Here is a 22,671-nt window from a genome sequence, read left to right on the forward strand (position 1 = left end):
TAGATCTTTAGCTGAACCACTGTAGGTTCTGGGGGTGATGCTTCTTTGTGTTCATGGATGGGAATGGGGAGTTGGAAAAGAAATTATTTAAATCTGATTCAGCTCAACCTCTCGAACCAGTAGAAAACCTTACACTTGCACCTTAAGTTTTTACAATATTGTTACCTCTTAGTAACTTCACCTCTTACTACTAACTAGGATTACTATCATTTTTTCTTAAGATTACTGGCATAAGAGAACTTTCTCTCAAAATACAAAGCATTTCTTGATGAAACTCACACAAATCTTATTTGTGTTGTGTTGTGTTGTTTTGTTTGTGGGTACCTGTCTCATACACAGCCTCTGAGGCAGAAGTGTAATGATCCTCTACTGTGTACTGGGCCAGACGCAGAGTGTCCAACCCACTGACCGAATCATTGCCTCTCGCCCAGTAAAACATCACATCGTTCACGTTATACCCCCCTGATAAAGAGAAAGAAATCGAGGTTATGCAGGATCACTGGAAAGAATGGGATTTGTGACATGTCAGACATGGATCCCAAATATAAATAAGTGGCAGCATCTATGAAGCTACTTTTGGTGCAAAATTATAATAAATAATAAAGTCATATGTGTTAGATTAATAGCATGTATATCCTGTCATAAACGGTTACAGTATACACAAGTGATGAATTCAGAATGTTGTGTTGTATTGTATTGCAGCACACCACTGAAAGCAGTATCAATGTGTTTCCTCAAGAGGGAGCTCTGTAATAAAGAGTGATCAAACACTGTACACTAACTTCTTACTTCAGCTCCTACAACACTTAGCACTCTCACACAAATCCCCTCAAGGTAAAAAGGAAGGTAAAAAGGTTAATTAAATGCTTAACTGGATAACCACTACAGCTATATACGCTGCTTTTACACTTCCTCGCCTATGGGTCCATGATACAGACACGTCAGCTCTCCCCTCTTTTTCGAGATCCTGTGATATTAAAGAAATCTTACACAGTAACATGAAGCCAGTCTGTACCAAATAATACTCAATGTTAGTCACTTGTCAAAAGTAGCTATCCATAACTCAATACAGTGAAGTCACTAGACAAAGTTTGTAATGAAAAATACAGTAAGAAGATCTTAGTACTATAAAACTACATAATATAACCTAACTCTAAACTAAAGTGACTTTCAACCCTTCTCCTAAAACAGTGCTTGGTTTTTATTAAAGAACAAAATGGTGCTGCAACCGACACTTTTTTATTTTTTACTTAACCATCAGTAATAAATAAATATTTCAGCATATTCTGAATTCAAAAGCCATCTACCCAGGAGCTTTATAGACAGCTTTATAGTTTACAGCTCAGTACAATCTCTGTTTCTGTATTGTTGTGGATTCACTGACACAAAAATACAGGCCAATAGCAACAGGAATTTTAGAATTAAAATGGTGCTGTTGAATTCTCGATTCTGATTGGTCAAAAGTCCTTCGTAAAATTTTCTGTAACAGCAGTTTTGACAGCGGTTCCAGCTCCAAGACAGGTTTATAATAGCACACATGTTCGACTACATTATTGTTCCTTATATGGTAAAGTTTTGTGTCACAAGATGTGTGCCAGCACTTAATAACCGTCAGAGGTCTTTAGTACGGAAGGCAGAACGCATTTGTAGTAACATGCTTTGCTTGTATTTTGTCTTATTAACCTCTAGAAAGACAAAAAAAGCAGGAAACAACTGTTTACAGATATAATATAATGTAAGTGTTAACAGGAACTTGTTCGGAGGAAGGTCCATTAAATGTATGTTCCGTTAAATATGCACTGATTAAAGTATGATGTGTCATAATTGATGGAAAACTGCTTTGGTATAAGAGGAATAAAAAGCCAGGTCAGGTTGCTATTGGAACACTAATGAACTATGGTGTGGTAACAGATGTGGTATTGCATCCCACAGCCCCTAGTGTAATGTTTCTTACTTATTACACACTCCAAAACAAAAACAGTTTTTAACTTCAGGTTAAAGTCACTTTTGAGTGAAAAAGCTTTTGAATAGGGAATGGTAATTATTTAAAGGACGCATACCTTAAAAACCAACCCATCGTATCACTGTGGTTAATATTTAGCTAATCTTTCAAATCAAGATTAAATGAAAACCATGGTACCATAGTTCTTCTGTGGCAACTTTTTTTTCTAGGTGATATCTGATGGTGGGGGAAGGAGAGGTGAAATGTGACATGATACTATTTTTTACCAGAAATCGGAAGTTTAGAGTCTGGCAAATGTCAGTGCATTCTGATGCAAGACTATGGACAGACAAGATTTCCATATTTAAAGTGACCGTTGTGTTGTGAACAATACAAACAGGGCATCGATGCAGCAAAGTAAGAAATATGGAGTCTTTAAAAGTTGATTTCCTGAAAAACTAATAATCCTTGTGTTTCTACACCAGGGAATAGTCCAAGTTGCTATTTCAAAGTTTATGGCAATATCATGGTACTATTATTATTTGGTATAAAATGAAAAAAAAAAAAAAACATTTAATGCTATCTTAATGTATGCAGAGTAATTTCAGCAAAATAGTGAAATATTGTACATTTTTATGCACACGTGATTTGCGTGTGTGTGTGTGGTGTTTGTGGTGGTGGTGGTGGTGGGGGGGGGGGTTGCAGGCTGGGGTTGTTTTGTGTGGGAGATACAGTATGCTGAAAGAACTAAATATGCAGGAGGACTTGATCTGCCTCTCTCTCACTGTCGCTCTCTGCCTCTGCCTGGTTCTTTCACTCATTGCAGCTTACATAACGCTTAACAGAAACCATGACAGAAGCTCAATACCACATGCAGAGGCGTGTGTGTGTGGGTGTGTGTGTGTGTGTATGTGTGTTTGTGTGTGTGAGAGAGAGAGTGAGAGAGAGAGAGAGAGAGATTTACAACCACAAAAGGGTTTACAAGCTTGGAGGATTTAAAGGATAAAATTTGCAATCTGTTTTCAGGAGTAACCATATTGACCCAAATAATCTGACTATTACCACACAGCACACACTCCTACAACGTCAGATCCTGTCATTGCACTCTCTATCTCTCTCACAGAAAACTGAAACAGCCTCATACTAATCCACATGCAGATATTAGAGTTTAGGTTATATGTGTGTTGGGAACGAGTTGATCATGAGTGTTTGGTTGTAAGTAAAGTTGTGTTTTAAATATGCAGATGCATATTTAGCAGACAATGTATTATGAAATACGAACTAGATTATATAGCCGTACCTTGCTGATGCGACAAGCAAGAGCTGAAGAATAAAAAAACAGCCTATAGCTTGTTGCCACAGCAACGCTCTCATTAATGCCTTGGAAAAGTGTGTGTGTGTGTGTGTGCATGTGTGTGAGAGAGAGAGAGAGAGAGAGTTGCTCTTACAGCTTTCTAGTTGTAGGGTGCATGTCTGTTTATCCATGGGGTATTTAGTGAGGTCCATATTGCAGGCCACTGTAGTAGTGATCCTGGAGAAATACACAAACACACATGAAATATTAATGCCTCATTAATGCTGAAATATTCAGTAACTTGCCAGAGTAAGACATCTTAGCTTGTGTGTGTTCGCCTGAAACCATTTCTGCTTTCAAATTAATATATAATATCAGTACCACGTTATTTGGAGGGAGAATCTCATTGATCCTCTTTTTTCTTAACACACATCCGTGCATCCAAGCTCTCAATTGAAAGTCCCGTTCCATTTAGATGGATAAATCAGTACTGCTTTTCTTCTAAGAGATGCAGTCTTAGCTCTAAAATATAAATTATGTGAGAATATGAATACTATTTTTATTTTTTGCTGACTTAACAAAAGCCCTACCACACACACACACACACACACACACTAAACGAAGTATTGTGGCAGAAAACAACTATAAAAACAGTGCACAACTAAAAACAAGTAAATTGCAGCAGTACAATGCATACACTCATGCAGATACAGGTCAAGAGTGTCAGATAATGTTCACATAACAGCAGACTCTAGAACAGAGTACAGTGAGTGACAGTTCTGCAGACAGAAGCACCTTGTTGACGAAAGAGATCAGAGGAGAATGGCCAGACTGGCCATCTCAGAATGCACAACATGTTGAACTTTGCATATGGGCTACACAGCAGAAGGGCATATCAGTTTTGTCTCCTTTTAGTCAAAAACAGGTATCTGGGGCTCTAATGGGCACAGATTCACTGAAACTAGGCAGCTGAAGATTGGAAAAAGACCAAATGCTTGACGTTTTGGCATTTAGTCAAAATTTTAGGATTTGGTCTTCAGCTGTCATGTTGAAGTGAGCTTGTGCCCACTATAGACTGAAATTTCTATTCTTTGTTATTAGGGGTGAAACTCAGTGTGGTCTTCTGATGTTGTCCATCTCCTGTTCTGTAGTCCATCTGCCTCTATGTTATAATTTGAACTGAGCTGGTAAAACCGAAGTGCTGATAGAGACATGCTTTCTCTTTTCATGACCAGTATTGAGTTCTGCACTGAGTATTCTGATAAAGACATAGCACCCAAGATTTCATTCAAACCATTCAACATGTTCATTGTCTTAAGACTGCATATATATATACATACATATGTGTGTGGGTTTTCACTGGCAAATTCTTGCATGTGAAAAAACATGCAATTATCAGACTTGTTTATTTAACCCAATAGCAACATTTGATATATATTCTCTAGGAGATCTGGTTCGCTTCCATCCTTTAGTGCTGAGTGGAATTAGATCACCTCACCGAAGAGCATAAAGCACAGTCCCATTGGGGAAGATTCGGATCAGCCGGTTCTCCACCGTGATATCATGCAAGAAGGATTTCTTGGAATCCACAATAAAGGTATCAGGAACCCATAGCAGCTCCACCAGACGCCCATCCAGACTCAAGCTTTTATTGCCTTCAAACACCAGCCTCTCGTCTGTCCAGCGCTGCCGCAGGAAGATGGTGGCAGTGTAGTCCTACACAGGAGAATCAGTGCCTTAACTTTATTGTGTTGAACTCCATAGCAGATTAAAATTATTGAGTATTCTGCATAACATCAGGTCATTAACAAGATACATACTACAAGATATGCATCAAGCCTCTCCCCTGCCCCATGAAAAATGAAGCTCCCCCAACAAACAAACACCTCGGCAGCAAGCGCTTCCACACTAATCATAGAGTCCCTGACTTGTACTGTTTTTGTTGCTGTGTTAATTAATTGTACTGTCTTACAGTTTTAGCTTGAAGTTATTCTTAGACCCAGGCCTATTCCTAGCATAAGGGTGTTTTTGATGGAAACTACAAAGCACTTCAATGTCCTCTGGATAAGAGTGTCTGCTGTACATAGTTGTAAATATGTGGAACGTTTAAAAGCAGTTGTCATTTCTGAAGAGATCGAGTGATCGTGACTGTGCCATATTCCCTTCAAAGATGGCATCCTTTCAAGTGAGAACCATTTAAAGTGAGAAGAAGGGTCCCCTCAGTAGGGGGTTGAAATTAATGGCCACTTGGAGCAATGTTGTTTTATTAAGCTGAAACCGGTGGGAGTTTTGTCTCACTACCACTGACACTTATTCAAACATGAGCAAGTTTCTCAGTTTAATACTGAATAAATAGACACATCCTCTCACTGCCACCTTTTAATTTTGGAGCTGCCTTTCAACTGGTCAGATTTTCTGCATTTAAACATGAAACAAATGCAAATGACAAAAGTCACTGGCTTTTACCTGAGGTAGTGATAAAAACATGGAAGCTACATCAAACACTTCTGCTGCACTATTCTCAGCTGTTTGATTCATTTTTGTACTCAATATAATCTGTTTTAGAGTTTTAGTATCGAGAGTAAAGATCACTCTCGATACTAAAACTCTAAAACAGATTATATTTAGCAAGAACTTGTATAAAAATTTAATCTTTTTTTTTTTTTCTTACCATGTTGATCTCTGATATTGTGTCAATGCTGGCAATGTCCAAACTCATCCCCACAGTGACAGGACCATCTGTGGGGAAAAAAAACGTGGAATAAAAAAGAAAGACAAAGCAATATGTTGCATGTTCATGGCTTCCAACAAATATCATTCTGATGATGAATGAGCATTCATAACTATTCCTGGCAGAATAAACATCACCACTCACTGAGAAACTTGCACAGAAAGTTAGAAATACATAAAGGCAAAAAAAAAAAAAAAAAAAGTAATGCAGTGCTAATAGCACAGATTACACAAAATTACTTCTCAAATAATTATAGCTGAATTTTTCAGGTTCTCACACTGAATAAAAATACACTATCTATCTATTCTATCTTCTCCGCTAAAGTGCATCTCATGAGGCAGCTACAGAATTCATGAGGATAGAAAACGTTATAGTTGGATGTTATTTTGGTGGGTAGGAGAAGATTGGCTGGCAGTTGAGCAGGCACAGGGTGGTGCCGTGGTGAAGAGATAATGAAAGATTCTTTTTGAAGAGATACACAAAAAGACAACTGACTGACAAATGAGAGCTGAGGGTAAGAAATAGATGGAGTATGGAATTTGCTGTACCAAATTCATCTGAGGTTTGTGTGTGTTATGAATGTAGACTTTTTCATGTGTCAATAGAGATGAAAAAATGTAGTAAAAGTCCTTGTTGATTGAATTTGTTTCTGTGTGTGTGTGTGTGTGTGTGTGTGTGTGTGTATGTGTGTACACAGACTTTGCTTACTGTCAAAGAAAGGCCTCAGGTACTTGTTGTATCCTTTCATCAGCTTCTGAATGGTGGGAGGCAGAATCTCTCCCTCCTTCACCTCAGCACTCAGCAGTGGCTCCTCCAGGATGCTGCCGGCACATAGGGAGATATAATGAAGGGAAAGTGAGAAGGAAACCAAATCTTTCGGTCTCTTTTTTTTTTTCTGATGTGATAGCTGGGGGCTCCAGCTCCTGCTGAACTACGCCACATTAGTGGAGCAGTGGAGTGATGATGAGTGCAGTGTTACCGCCTAAATTACATACTAACAGAGAACTGGAGATTAAAGCTTCCAAAACAACTTTAAATTAGAATTGTGTGTGTCACTGGCAGTGTTCTTATGTGAGAGAAAGAGAATCATGTATTATTATCATAATTGGACAGGTAGTGCAGAGGACTGGGATATTCCTATCATTGCGATGACCTACCATGTTTTGATTCACTAAGAGAGTTCCAGGATTTTTTAGAGTTTTACATCTAGGATCATTATTTCTCAAGTTTGGTAATGAGGATTTTGCAAAGCCCAGAATAATGTGCATCCACAGAAGGATAGAGTATTTATAGAACAAGCTCAACACCGACTGAGCTTTACTACACGAGCAACCTTCATGCACAAGGCTACAGAATAAAATACAACGGGTGAGAAGGTTGCTTAACTAAATAATGCAAGTGATACTACCCACCCACACCCTTGAACTAAGCTAGCTACTGCAGTAAGTTCATATTTATTTGTTTATTTATTTATGCACTTGTTTGTTTGTTGCAAAATCTTCTGCATAATGATTGTTCTCGAAATCAGGGGTTCCTTCCTTTCTTTTTTTTTTCTTTTTTTCTAACTGAAACCCATCAACATAAATTATTTGCCTTAGACACCCCCTGAGATTTCAAGCTTGCAAACATGAAGTCAAACATTTACTTGCTAAAACTTATCTGTCTTATGTTTTAAGCAACACAACCTTCCAGGAAACATTGAACTGGTTTTGTGTCCACGTTTCCATGTTGTTGTTTTTTTGTTTGTTTTTCCAAGTGTTTCCAAGTTTTTTTTAAAGCTGGCTTCATGCTTCCAACAAAAAAAAAAAAAAAATTATAAGTAGCTGTATTTTCAGAATGTTTCCCATGCTGGAGCTTTTGTTGTCAGGTTTCTGCATGGATGTTTTAAGGCATTAATTAGTATTATAGTATTATATAATTAAAATCTTACTTACTGTGACATTGACATTTCCATCACAGTCTCATGAACCTCTGGTTTGGAAACCCCTGTTATAGATTACTGAACATGTTCTACTGAACTAAACATAAACCTACACACAAACCTACAATCATTAAACTGGTTATCTGGCTAGGAACATAATGTGAGGAAGAGTCAAAATTAATTACATTTTATTTCATTCTTTTATTCGGTTTAATCCAGAGGTCCCTGTATTCTCTAATGCATATGATATGGTATTAACTGAATACATATTGTTCCCATATATACTTTTTTCTGCAAAATGATTGTATGAGGGTATTTGAATTAATTAAAAAATAATAAAAGAATTTGTAAATGTATAATTAGTTTTGGGCTGAAGAAGTTCTACAGGCTCCACAATGTAGGGAGTCTGAAGGGACTTTGTCATTCTTTGAGTTGAGCACTGGAGCATGTAGAGATAGTGCTTAAGAATTAGCCGTTATCATACTTTCACACGCTGAGAGAAATAAAGGGTGTTGAGGTCTTGGTCTAGTTTTTCGTTATTTTCCCTCCATTCAGTCTCTTTCACACACACTCAATCTCTCCAAACACACATTCAAATATACTGTATGGGTCAGAGGGTTTTTTGTGGGCCCTCTTGCCTCACTTCTGACTGCACATTGTTGCAGGAAGGTTGTGTTGTCCAATATAACACACACACACACACACACGCAATCACACACACAAACTTGGGATGGTGATTATTGTTTTATTTATGGAAGCACAGGTGTGACAAGCAAGAAAGTGGAATAGAGAAAAGGGCATAAATAAAATAAATAAAATCATGTAGTAAAGGCATTGCAAATTGATACGTAACAAGTGTCATGATTAAACTTTTAAAAACAGTCCTGCACAAAAGTGTCCAATTGTAAGGTCCTATGACTCATATCCCAGGCGTGTGGAGCAACTGCGTAGGGCATTGCATCACTTTCTCTCATATACAACAGATCAAAAGACGGATGCTCCAGTCTGAATTGATTTTGCACAGACAGAGCAGGTGAAAAAGACAGAAGGAATGGAAGAAAGAACGCATATAAACACAAATGTGTCTGAATACAAGACATGGAATAATAATGATGTGATAATTTCCCCACGGATATATTACACTGCTGTCTGGCGGCATCATGTTGCCCATCATCATTCTGGGCTTGGAGCTGCTCACAGATGAAACCCATGCAGGGATACATGGAGGTCAGTTTGAAGTCATATAATGATGGGAAATCCAAGAGCTCATAAACTTGAGACAATCAGATTGGCAGAACTGGAGGGTAAAGGCTGTTGAGGGAACTCATTTCGGAAGAACAGGAATAATTTCCACGTTTTAATGAATTAAACCTCCAACCTGCAGAGTGAAAAGCAGAAGCATCTTTCAAGTTTCTGCTCTCTGTCTCTCTCACTCAACTCCCTTTTGATTGAAGTCAAGCCAGAGAGCGTATGACAGCTATCATAATGGTAGCAGTGGCATAATGACAGCTTCTACTCAGCACTGTCAACCTTCTTGATCATGATTAAATATGCGATATTGACAAAATGTCACATGTTCCTACAAAAAATGTACTAAACGAACTGGTAAAGGGTTTATATATATATATATGCATACTGTATATATATATATATATATATATATATATACATACACCGTCCATTTTATTAGGAACCTGTACACCTGTTCTTTTATGCAGTTATCCAATCCAATGTGACAGCAGCACAGTTTCTCTAATATGCATAAAATCAAGCAGATACGAGTCAAGAGAGGGAAAAAAGTCTCTGATCTCTGTGACTTGCCACTCTGTGTTATGGCTGTTTGTGCCAGATGGGCTGTATTTGATTATTTAAAACTGCTGATCTCCCTGAAATTTCACATACATTAGTCTCCAGAGTTTACACAGAATGTTTAAAACATCTTGTGTGCGTAGGGTCTGCAGCCTAAAACACCTTGGTGATGAGAGAGGTGAGAGGGGAATAATCAGAGTGGTATAAAGTGACAGGAAGTAAATAATAACTCATATTAGAACTCCTTACAACCGTGGTGAGCAGAAAAACATCTCTGAATGCAGCAAACCTTGCAGTGCATGAGATACAAAAAGAGAAGACTACATCAGGCACCACTTCTTGTCAGCCGAGAAGAAAAATCTGAGGCTATCATAGACAGAGACACTGACACTGATACTGATACTGACAGTGAAGATTAGCCTCAGATTCCTGTTCTTAGCTGACAGAAGCGGAGTCCAATGTGGTCTTCTACTGTTGTAACCCATCCACTTCAATGTTTGATGTTTTGTGTGTGCTGAGATGCTTTTCTGCTCACTTTGGTAATAAAGAGTGATTATTTGAGTCACTATAGCCTTCCTGGCAGCTCTCAATCCTCTCTTATCAACAAGCTATTTCTCATTAGAGCTCATTCACTCATTCATAGCTGCATTCACATGATACTAAAAAAACTAAAAAATAATCTTAATTTGAATAATGACTGCTCTCTACACATATACAGCCTTGAAATGTTAATTTTGGATTTAGGTATCGAATTATATTTTAAGGTGTATTTCAAGACTTTCCATGCCACCTCAACTTAATGTGACCTCCTCATACAGGTATTTGTTAATTCTATTGATTGCCTAAATTATCGATTTAACATATTCATGAACATTTTGTAACATAACGGTGATGTTTAGGGAGACAGAAGTATACCAAAGAACCCAGAGAAAAACACATGGACATGGGGATATCAATGCACACTTACAGTAACCCAAGCTCAGGATCAAACTGGGTGCCCTGGAGCTCTTAGGCAGGAAGTCTACCTAATTAATATACTAGATATTTTTAAAAAAAAAAAGAAAAGAAAAAAGAAAAGAAAAGAAAAGAAAAGAAAAAAAGAAAAAAAAGAAAAGAAAAGTTGACCAGGGATGTCATAATTTCATTGTCAGAAACTAATTGTAAAAGTACCTATTAGAGCCAGGAATATATGTAAATTCAGACTGGCTGGTAAGGTGTAAGGTGTTAAAGCTGATATTGTGTTTATTAAATGCAATTTTCCTTGATTTTTCTTGTGTATAATATGACAAATGACCAAAGTATGATCCTACACTATATGACTGTATATTGTGGAATTGGATTGGTATTTACAATGACTTTCTTCCATTGTTTATCTACATAGGATTAAATCTGTGCTTCCTGTTTTGGACGCTGATAAACATGTGAGCTCAATTTTGTGTTCAGTTTTCTTAAAGTGTTCTTATAATGCTCACAATGTGAAGTTTGTACCATGGCATATTTCACTGCATAATCTTGATATCTGCAGCACAACTCCATCAGGGTGTATTTTATAGCATTTTGTTCTCTCACAATGAAGTGCTTTTTGAGAGACACTGGTAAGAGGATTTCTCTGGATTGGACCTAAAATGTAACCAAATGCTGTCCATTTTTCACAGACATGCTGTATGATGTAGCAGGCCACTGGCCAAATCTGGCCCACTTTAGTTTTTAAATGACCCGTGGGAGTTATGTAACAGCAATCTTATATTATTCAGTATTATACAAGCAAATCAGTAAATATAGGTCATAGTATTTGAGAGCAATTCTGAAATCAGCCACACTACTGAAAATCTCCTATTGTTTATCCAATAACCAACTTAACCATGCTGAGCAATGGTGTCAGTATATCCCAGGTCTGATAGCCTTACAATTCAGCTAACTTCAGCTTAAGCGTAGAATAAAACCTAAACAGGACAAGCCAAAAAGATGGAACAAGGTAGAAATCAATAACTGCCAATTCCAGGTTGGATAGAGAAATATTTGTTCACCAGCCACAAGTGTTAAAGCCTGTTTTATTGTGGGTGGAAAAGTGTGGATAGAAAAGAAAATATGATGATATTTTGCATAACAAGTAAGAAGAATCTCAAATGACACACTCAATTTCGTTCACTCGGAGAAAAAAAAACTAATCTGAGAATTATTATATTTGCATGTAAATAGGGAATTGACTTGTTTAAAGTGTCAAACTGCAAAAATCTATTTCCATCGGCTCTGGTTATGTCACTGACCATCACACTCATACTGTATGTAGCTTTTCCCCAAACTGTTGCTACAAAGTTTAATTCAATAGGCTGTTTCTATATGCAGTAGCTTTAAGATTTACCTTCCCTGCAAATGAAAGTTCTAACGCAAAACTTTTCCTGCATAATAATGCCCCTTTGAGGTCCCTGAAGACATGTTTCACCAAGACTGGAGTGGAAGAACTCAAGTGGACTGTACATGTCCCTGACCTCAACCCCTTTGAACACATTTGGGATGAGCTGTAACTCAGACAACACCTTAGGGCTTCTCACCTGACCGCAGTGGCTGACCCCAATAATCGTATCTAGGCTGAATAGCCATTCTTCAAAATTTAGTGGAAAGCTTCCCAGAAGAGTGGAGGTTTTTATAACAGCAAAGGAAGAACTACATCTGGAATGGGATTAACAAAAAACACATATGGGTGTGATTGGTAAGGTGTTCACATACATTTGACCATATATTACACATCATTGTATAGATATTTTTCTGATTTGGTGAATGGACAGAGTGGCCAAATTTTCCAGGCTATATCTTAACCCCTTCATGCATAATGTCATCCACTGACAGTTTTTTAAAAAATATTTGAGGAAAATGTAAGATGTAAATCACCCCCAAATTACTTGAGAGCATTAGTGTAAATTGATGAAGTTCCTGAATCTTTAGTTACTTTCTACATAAAAAAAAAAAAAAAAAAAACTAAATCACTTAAACTATAGTGTTTCTGGAAAGAATAACCTTTTGTTTTCTTGCTACTGAGTCCTAACTGTGTAAACTTTCTATGTTCCGATATGATCATTTCTGAAGAAAAAAAATACATTTTCAGCATTACATAGACCTGAATGCTACAAAAATAGATTTTTGTATTATTCCAGACATATTGTTTTAGCCTTCTTTTATTACTTATTTGCAGGAAGATGCCGTGTCTGCCTTATCCCTCCAAATAGATTGCCTTCTTAATTTCAGTCTGCTTCATACCCTGACTAAAGTGCTCCATGACACCCAATAATCTTTCTGTCTCTTTTTCTGCCACAGAACATGTCATCATCAGCCTCCTTTTCTTTCATGCCTTCTTCTTTCTTTTCTTATCAAGTCCTTATCTGTTCTGCTGCTCCTCTCTCTGTATCTCTGTGCTTTAGCACTGCGTAGTTGCTGAACATGAGAAATAGCAGCAATATGATGACGGATGCATGGTTTTCATTCTCATCTTTTCTCCGTAGCGTTTGAGTAGGGGATTTCATGTTATTATAAAACCCATTTAAGGTTCCGAACATTACTCATACATCCACTAAGCCAAATGCTTAGTATGCTCACATCCATACTACCAGCAGGATCTAAGCCATTTTCAATTGCAAATGATAATTATACTGTACAATTTAACTGTATAAATATAGTTAGCTAATCTCATACCCATGTGTGCAAATCAATAACTAGGCTACAGCCTTTACAATAGCTAAAATACATATCACCTAAATATACTAAGCGTATGATTATTGAGCAGGGTTGATGCCAGCTATGACAGTTATGAAATTGAATTTGTCAACAATAATATTATGTGAAGTCGAATTCAATCTACACCTTGTAATAGGCATACGTTTCTGCTGAATAGGCAGACATTTCACAGCAATTACTGCTGTGCAGTTATATATCTGCCCAAATCTGTCAAACCTGGGGATTGTATTAAATGTGAAAATAGTTTAAAAGAAACATTTATGCAAAACTCTCCAAATGTGTTGCAGAAAGTTTCACCCTGGTTAAATATCTGCAAGGTCTATTACACCTAGAGGTAACACTTTATAGGTCTTTATATCAACAGTTTATGCTTTCACAATGATGAATTAAAGCGTTTACACAATGAAGCATAGGATACATATAAGCAGGAGAATAAATATCAGAAAGGGGAAAATGGGATCTCAGTGACTTTGGATAAAACTGGGCAGCTGAAGACTAGAAAATGTCTTTCTAATTTTCAAAGGTTTTGTTGAGCTGTAGCCTCAGATTTCTGGTCCTAGTTAACATGATTGATCCGTGATGTAGTATTCTTGCCAAGTGCAGACAGTATTTAAAAGCAACTAATAAAACAAAAAAGTCAGGAAAAGAATAAAAATCAACACACATCCTGCTTGGTGATTATGGAGTGAAAATGCATAATCAGTTAATTGATAGAGAAACATAAAACAGCTGTGTACAAACAGGAACTGAGGAAGAAATTTTTTAAAAATGTGAGTGGTGATCCAGGAGGTTATTGGAGTCAGTGGAAAACGTGACACTTGAAGTAAATCCACCTCAAGAATCAGCATGTTGTATATTATGAGATGCTTTTCCTCTTATCACAGTTGTAAAAGGCAATTATTTCAGTTACTCTAGACTTCCTGTCAGTTTAAAACAATTTGGCCAATCTCCTTTTACTTCTCATCAATAAGGCATTTCTGCCAACAAAACTGATGCTTGCTAGATGCTTTTGTTTTTTATGTATAAGCCACTCTGTATAAGCTTGAGGGACCCTTTTGTGTGAAAATTCCAGTTGATCAGCAGCCTGTCTGGCATAAACAGCCACTCTGCAATCAAAGTCACTGAGATCACATTTTTTCCCATCCAGATGTTTGATTTAAATAGCAGCTGAAGCGCTTGACCAGTATGGACTGCATGAATGAGCAGAGATACAATTGTTTCTATTAAAGCTGTCTGGTGAGTATATATACTGTATATATAATTGCAACATTGAAAGTCTTCCATCTCACTGTGACTCACCTGATCACTCTAAATCCATGCCTCATAATGCTGTATTATCATGTGTGAATATATTTTATTGATTCCAGATCCTTCCAGCCTGTTTTCTGGCTTTCCTTAGCCATGTCTTTGAGTCTAAGATCCTGTTTCCTCCTAGTTGTAATAATATTTTACTTGCATCAGGAGGATCCATTTTCATTTATTTTATTTGGTTTGTGGTTTTGTTTTATGCATCTGCCTACGCTAAAACTGACTGCTGCTACTCTGACGCCTCCTATGGATTATGACAATGGCTCTTAGACAAGCCTGAATAAATCCACTCTGCAATTATATGGCTGTGTCCCTGCAGCTTCAGTGTAGCAGTTTATCAGTATAAATATAAATAGCAGGAATAGTATGGCAAAGGCAAGTAACAGAATATATAGCGAGCTCTTTTTATTTTTTTTATTTTTTTATTTAATTTTTTTTTCCATGAGAGGGACATATTTCTTTGTGTTTGAGGCTCAGCATGTGGGCACAGATTTAACATCAGTGGCACAGCTTGTGTGGGACAGCAAAGCCTCAGACACGGTCTACTTAGTCCGTCAAAGATAGCCAGCTAGATACCTGCAGAAGGAGAAGCCTCAAGAGATCACCTCCTCTAGAGGATTTCCACTTATGAAAAATTCATGCATGCAGAATCAAGCTGGTAACGAACGTGTATGAGGAATTTATGTCACGTCTCCGTTATGAATTTCTCTCCCCAAACTACAAGTGCTCAAAAAATGTGGCCGACAAAAATAATCACTCATAACCAAATCATCTTACCAAATATATAAATGCTTCACAGAGATGGACCAAGCCTGGGTCTGATCCATAATATTAATTAATAAGTATGGAATTAAGAGACTGGGTGTGATCCATCTGTTATCTGTACCACTTATTGCACACAGGGTGACGGGGAGCCTGGATGGCAGTCTAATACAGGGCACACTCTGGACAGGGAGCCAATCTAAGGCCGGGCACAACCACACATTCTCACACACACCCTTTCACACACTACAGACAATTTATAAATGCGAATCAACCTACAATGCATTTCTTTGGACTAGGGGAGGAAAGCCCCAAGGCAAAGGGAGAACATGCGAACTTTAACAACATGGCAGAGGCAGGAATATATATATATATATATATATATATATATATATATATATATATTTATAGTTGTCCAGTTTGTAATAGTTTAGAATGTCCATGAAATAAATTAATTCCTGTTAGCATTTGCATTAAAATAACCATGGTGATTCCCTCAATATCCACTCTTCCTCTCACTGTTGAAATTATTAAGACTTTTATTTAAAAATGCAGTTTGTCCCTTTATAGATCAACCATTGGGTCCTCCATCATCTAACCTGAAGACATTCTCATAAGGAAAAATTAAAGCTGCCTCTTGTCGTCAGTTACCTCTGACTTTGTGCTGACAGTAGAGACTCCTGTCAAAAATGCTCAATAAACTTCTTCTCACAGAAAACTTACCATATCCACAGTTACAAATATGGTCAAAGTCACCTTTATTGACATTTCTTCTCATCACAGATGTTCTGAGCAAGGAATAAAATCTAGTTTCTCTAGGACACAGTGCTACATTTAACATTAAAATCTGTTATCTGTTTGTGTGGTGCATCTTTTAAACAAATAGCTGTGTAAGTAACAATAATGTAGTAGAATGAACACACTGATATAAATCAGATTCAAGATTCAAGACTTCAGTGAGATTACCTCATGTCTCTTCTTTGGATTTCTCTCCTAAAGTATAATTTCTCACCAAAATATTCACTCATAACCAAATCATGCTAGCAGCTGCTGTAACACCCAGTGCTCAGGCCACAGGTGCATGAGTGAGAGACAGATGGAATAACAAACAGAGCCAGGTTCACACAGCCTGGGTTTGTCGGCTCTGATCCTTAAACTAATCATCACAGTTATAACTGTATATTGATTGGTGTGCTAATAAAACACAAGTATGGGATGTGTATTTAAGGTGATATGACCAGGTCTTTCCATGAAAAAGCAATTACTCCAAACCAGTCCACTGCTTATTCCAAGTGCTGACTCACGTAGGCAATAATAAAGCCTTACATGCCTTACTGGACAAGGGGAATATGGGAAAACTCTGGCTCAGCCACACACTGTTCACACTGCTCATTTTAGTCTGAGGTTACAATGAACACATGCATATAGACATTCATAAACATTCATTTTCCAGATGATTAGTTTAACATGGTATCTAATTGAAAAAAAAAACAACAACAAAATTTGCAATGTTCGTAGATATCAAGTATTGTTTTTTTTAATATGCTAATAAGATAAACTCTGAAGGCTGGCGTGTCGGAGGACAGGAAGAAGGAAGCAGCAGAGAGAGAGAGAGAGAGAGAGAGAGATTCTCAAATGCCTGACATAACACCACTTAATCATTAAACATCATTGTAACATCAGCCACAGAGGGAAAAGGAGCATATTAAATATATATTTAAAAGCTACGACCTAGCGCAGTTCAGATATTATTCATCACATAGCCAAGCATCACCATGAGTACACTAAAATCTAATTACAATCATAAGCATAATTCACCTTCTATTACAAGCCTTTTGTTTATGTCTCTTACATGTTGAGTCAAATTATGGTTAACCATGCAGAAAATCAACTCAGTGTAAAATTGCCTGGTTTTCTGAGGGCTACACACAGGATGAGGTTCATAAACAAGCTCATTAATCAGTGTGACATGGCACCAAAAGCACAACAGCATCACTTCTGGCCCCTGAGCAACTCAAGCAGGGGGAGGACACGGCAAACTTAGTTAGGAGCCAAGTTTTCTCCCTGAGCTGGGTATCAGCTGGAGAGACAAAATCACATTATTGGAAAAAGTTTTCAAGGAATTTAGAGCTGGTCTTCTCTAAACAGAAGCAGAAATAAACTGTAGTCAGATATATAAAACATTGCAGTTAACATTGTTTGGTTAACTTTGGATTTACTCAAGTATTGTGACCTAATATATGCAGATAAATATAATATAATAAGAAAGGCTCAGAACTGATGTTTGACTATCTCTAACACACTGGACAACAATTATTTAAAGTGTATGATGTAGGAATTTGGAGCAACACAAATTTGACTTTTATTATATGAATGTTTCTAATAGTGCTAACACACTGAAATTCTTCCACTGACCTAAAAAGGTTTTGTTGTTGATTTGTTGTGAGCATCTGATGCTTCCCACTGAAGTGTGCAACAATCATTTGCCAACATTTTGGGCTCCAGTTGCACTGCTAATGTTACGCAATGCCTTGAGAGCTTTCACTAAGCGCATCACTGACTCCACCAGGATTTCCACAAAAGACGTCTAAATGTGAGAGCAGAAAATTAATCTTTAGTGCCATGTTGAATTCCATGGTGCAAAATAGGCAATTTCAGGAAAAAAACATTATGTGACAGGAAAATTTCAAGGTGTTTTTCAAGCTCAACAGCCCAAAATCCACAAGAGTCACCCAGAACCTTTTAGGTGGCAAAATATTTCTTGTCAACTATAATTACACTGCTCTCCAGAAGATGGAATATAAGCTTTCATGAACAGCAGGAAAACTTGATTCTGATGGAAAATGTTTGCATCTTTAATATACTCTGAGGTACAAGATGGAGAACTGCAGTGAAGGTTCAAAGACAGGGCACACAAAATCACAGGAACATTCTTTTGCTGTTGTTGTTGTTGTTGTGTTTCTGTGAAACTCGGATTAATGCTCTCCAAAAATGTTAACTCTATATTTAATTAGATTTTTGTGTATTACAATTGTTAAACCTGTATAATAAGCCTGTTAAACGAGTTACCATGGTAACGGCTCTCAATGATTGTAAAAACTTGATTAGCACCATTTTAAAATGCATTTATTTTCATTTCATGCAAATCATAGCCAAACACTAGAAATCCATCCATTTTCTGTACTGCTTATCCCACACAGAATGGCCGGGAACCAGGACCCGGTCCCGGGGGTCTCAAGGCACAAGGCAGGGGACACCCTTGAATAGTCACTCACAAATAGATTCACAGTCATTGTTCTTGAGTGCAGACCACACTGACTAAATGACACAAAATGTGATTGTAACTGTAATAAGGGAGAACTCTTGCTGGATTTCTGGAGGCTTCTGTTTTGTTCTGAAAAGCCAGTGAAAGCTGAATAAAGACTCTTGGGTAGGAGTTGTTGAATAGTAGGAAGGATATGGGAGGTGGTGGATGCAGAAACATCATATCTAGTGGAGAAATAGAGAGATGGGATTTTACAGACATGGGCTTTCTCCCAAACTTTGTTTTTCTTTCAACAAGTAGGGCAGTTGTAGTTCAAACAGTTAAGGCTTCTGGTGAGCTGAAAGGTTGGGGTTCAAGCCCTAGCACTGCCAAGTTGCCACTGTTGTGCCCTTGAGAGAAGCCATTAATCCTCTCTGCTCAAGAGGCACTTTAACATGGCTGACCCTGTACTCTGACTCCAATATTCAGAAGAATTTCACTCTGCTGTCAGGTATATGTGACAAAGAAAGGTTGCTTCTTCTAAAAACCTAGCATTGTAGCATCCACTTCAAGAAAACAGAATATCAAGTATACACCGATCAGGTATAACATTATGACCACCTGCCTAATATTGTCTGGTCTCCCTTTTGCTGCCAAAACAGCCCTGACCCATCATGCACTGTGTATACTGACACCTTTCTATCAGAACCAGCATTAACTTCTTCAGCAATTTTAGCAACAGTAGCTCGTCTGTTGGATCGGACCACACAGGCCAGCCTTCACTCCCCACATGTATCAATGAGCCATGGCCACCCATGACCCTGTCGCCGGTTCATCACTGTTCCTTCCTTGGACCACTTTTGATAGATATCGACCACAACAGCCCAGGAACACCCCACAAGAGCTGCAGTTTTGGAGATCGGACGAAATGTTCCCTTGCTGCCTAATATATCCCACCCACTAACAGATGCCATGATGAGGAGATAATCAGTGTTATTCACTTCACCTGTCAGTACTCATAATGTTATGCCTGATCAGTGTATGTTTAAACTGCTAGATTATTATTTATTATATTATTAATTTAGTTTTGCATTTTAGAAAGATTAAACTGCAATTGTAACTATGGGAATGACTTCAAACGTATGAGGGAAAGTCCTGCAAATGTGAAAGTGGTAGAAATATGACTTTAGAAAAATTACATGCAAAATGCTGAAATGGTGCTGCTCTGTAGTAAAGTGAGTGCTAATTTGCATATCCATAAGTACCCAAGGCTGGTTGTTCTTTTTTGCTTTATTAGAACAAGTGTTTACTGTTGGAAGGGAAATGTGTTTATGTTTTGTGCTAGCCAGTAGGTGTTATACCTTCATGTCACTTTCTGTTTGTTTGTGTTCACAATTCTGTCACACCTGCTGGTCTTTTTCTCTTCGGGCCAGTTCTGTGGCTAACCACCAAACCTCAAACCTAACCACCACCTGTATAAACAAGCAAGTGCATTGGTTTTTACACAGCTGCCTGATCAAGCGTCTTTCATACTGACCTGCCAGTACATAATAATTTAGAATAAACTGTGAAATTGTTTAGCTAATTCCAGTTAAGCTTCAGCCCTACAAGTCATGCAGGCTGATAAAAGGACTTCCTTCTGGCAAAATCCCACAGCAGGACATCTGATATCATTACTATTGTAATAAGAGGCTAATGTAAGATTCCCACTGCGCTAGGTAAATGAATTGTGTGTGTGTGTGTGTGTGTCTGTTTGTTTTACTCACTCAACTCACAGCATTTATATTTGATTTATCTCTGGTACGTCACTATAAGCTTGTAAACCAGACAAATTACACAGTGGTATGTATGACTGAATTTTGGTCGAGGATTCAGACTGGAACTCTGTCTGTCAAGAAATAAATAGTCAGTTTAAAAACCTTAAAAAATCATTTTATACAAAAAAAAGGGTTTTTGTGCTGACCTGATTTGAGGATTTATTCAGAGTTATAATGTACGTAATGTCATTATTAAAAGATGAAGTCTTCTTCAAAGTCCTTCCACTGCCTTCCCAGCTGGTTTGTATTCTAATACAATACAGCCATATTCTAGCTTTACATGATTATGGATGGTTGCAATGCCACTGAATAAAATGCCGTAAAGTTCCAGCTTAGGATTCAGTTATTCATACTAAAGCATATTATTATGTATCTCTTATAGTTGGCCTAATGCATAAGTAAACCACATAGCTGTTGTAAAGGCCCTGAGCGAGCAAGAGAGAAGAATAAATAGACCAATAATAATAGCACAGATAAGCTACTAATTATTTTTGGTTCAGTATGACTCATTAGTACAAAATGCTAAAACTGATTATAAATGCAGGAAAATGGCAGCACTGTGCAAGCAAGCAGTTTCAGGCTGTTAAAAAAAATGTTGTCCTTAAAATAATACCAAAAAACATGAAGAAGAAAAAGTTGAGGACATTTCGGTTAACAGCTGCTGGTGAGTAAGTTAGCTTGCCAACTCGCTTACAATGCACAAAATATTTTTATAGTGGTTCAGAATTTCACCAAACCTCAAGACGTAGCTAAATAATTTAAACCACCAGCACTGTGTATTTTATATTGTATGATTTCATCATCCCATTTTTGTCAGTTTCTTGAAAATCATGGCGGATTGTTTAGGTACTGAAATTAAGCAAAAAGTAAATAAATAAATTGGTGGATCATGGATAGTGGGTAAGTTGGCAACTAAGCAATAACTGACAAAAGATTTGCTGATATCAATGCCAGAAACCAAAGAGGAATTCTTTCATGAAATTTAGATAGTTCACACAAGGAAAAGTAACCCAGATGTTGAGGTCATAAGTTATTGCAATAAAATAAAAGTTAGGTGGATTGTGTTTTGGTGTTCCTGGTTTTTAACAAAACACCATTTCAGTGTTCCAATTATAATTATTTATGAATTTAAAATCACTTAAAATAGGTTCGACAGTTTCCTCCTATCTCCCGAAAGCATGCCCATTACTTATGATTGACGAACCTAAATTGCCCCTAGCTGTGAATGATATTTTGAACTCCACTCGGGGTGCATTGTGCCTTGTGCCTAGTGTTCCCAGCATAGGATCCAAGTCCATTGAGTTCCTGACCAGGTTAAAACGGCTGATTCATCAGTCCAGACCAACTTCTTCCATGGTCTATTTCTGAATTGCTCAAGGGTCCAGTTCTGATCATGCACTTCTGGCTATGGACAAAGATTGACATGGGCATTCTGACCATTTTTCCCGTTTATAACGCATCAACTTCAAGAACTGACTGTTCACTTGCTGCCTAATATATCCCACACCTTGGCAGGTAATCAATGTTATTCACTTCAGCTCTCAGTGGTTTCAATGTTATGGCTGTTCGATATAAGTGAGGTAACAGCTAGATGTACTAAAACTGATATGAAGGACCTGGATGACAAGAGGAACATCTGGAGCAGAGACCAGTTTTTCACCATGTTTTGTTTCACCTTTTTCCACAGGAAGACTTGACTGACACATGCTGGTCCCTTTTTCTATCAAGTTTTATTGTTACATGGGCAAGAGGCACGCCTGTCTGAACATTCTTTTCACAGCACTGGTAAATGGTATGGAAAAACAACTTGCCCGTAAGACTGGTTAATAGCTTCACCTTGTTCCTCACCACAGCCTCCATATTGTTCTCTGTAATAGAAATAGCTTTAGAATGTTTCGATCAGACATGTACCTGCTACACCACTCTGAAAGCTTTTAAAACTTTTCAGCTACCTGTGAAAAAAATATCTATCGGTAGGAATAGATACCTGTTTCTGGTATCATTTTCAATTTATTTCAGGCTTTGTTCTTTATTCTGTAGCAGATGACAGGAAGACAGAATAAAACATTATACTTTCAGAGATTATGAAAGTTTCAGGGACAAGAATATTGTCT

At 37.6% G+C, this 22,671-nt stretch overlaps 1 protein-coding gene across 1 annotated transcript in view; it reads right to left on the reverse strand.

Annotated features, from left to right (window-relative positions):
* The window catches only part of LOC131346134 (gamma-aminobutyric acid receptor subunit pi), a 47,319-nt gene that overhangs the window by 8,276 nt on the left and 16,372 nt on the right, over nt 1-22,671 (reverse strand). The window contains exons 3-7 of the mRNA XM_058379500.1: nt 6,676-6,788; nt 5,908-5,975; nt 4,735-4,952; nt 3,391-3,473; nt 325-462 (exon numbers count right to left, since the gene is read on the reverse strand). Coding sequence (XP_058235483.1) covers nt 325-462; nt 3,391-3,473; nt 4,735-4,952; nt 5,908-5,975; nt 6,676-6,788 — 620 coding nt within the window. The remainder of the gene's footprint in view (nt 1-324; nt 463-3,390; nt 3,474-4,734; nt 4,953-5,907; nt 5,976-6,675; nt 6,789-22,671) is intronic.

The sequence above is a fragment of the Hemibagrus wyckioides genome, linkage group LG03 (genome assembly GCF_019097595.1).
Source record: "Hemibagrus wyckioides isolate EC202008001 linkage group LG03, SWU_Hwy_1.0, whole genome shotgun sequence".
Lineage (NCBI taxonomy): Eukaryota > Metazoa > Chordata > Actinopteri > Siluriformes > Bagridae > Hemibagrus > Hemibagrus wyckioides.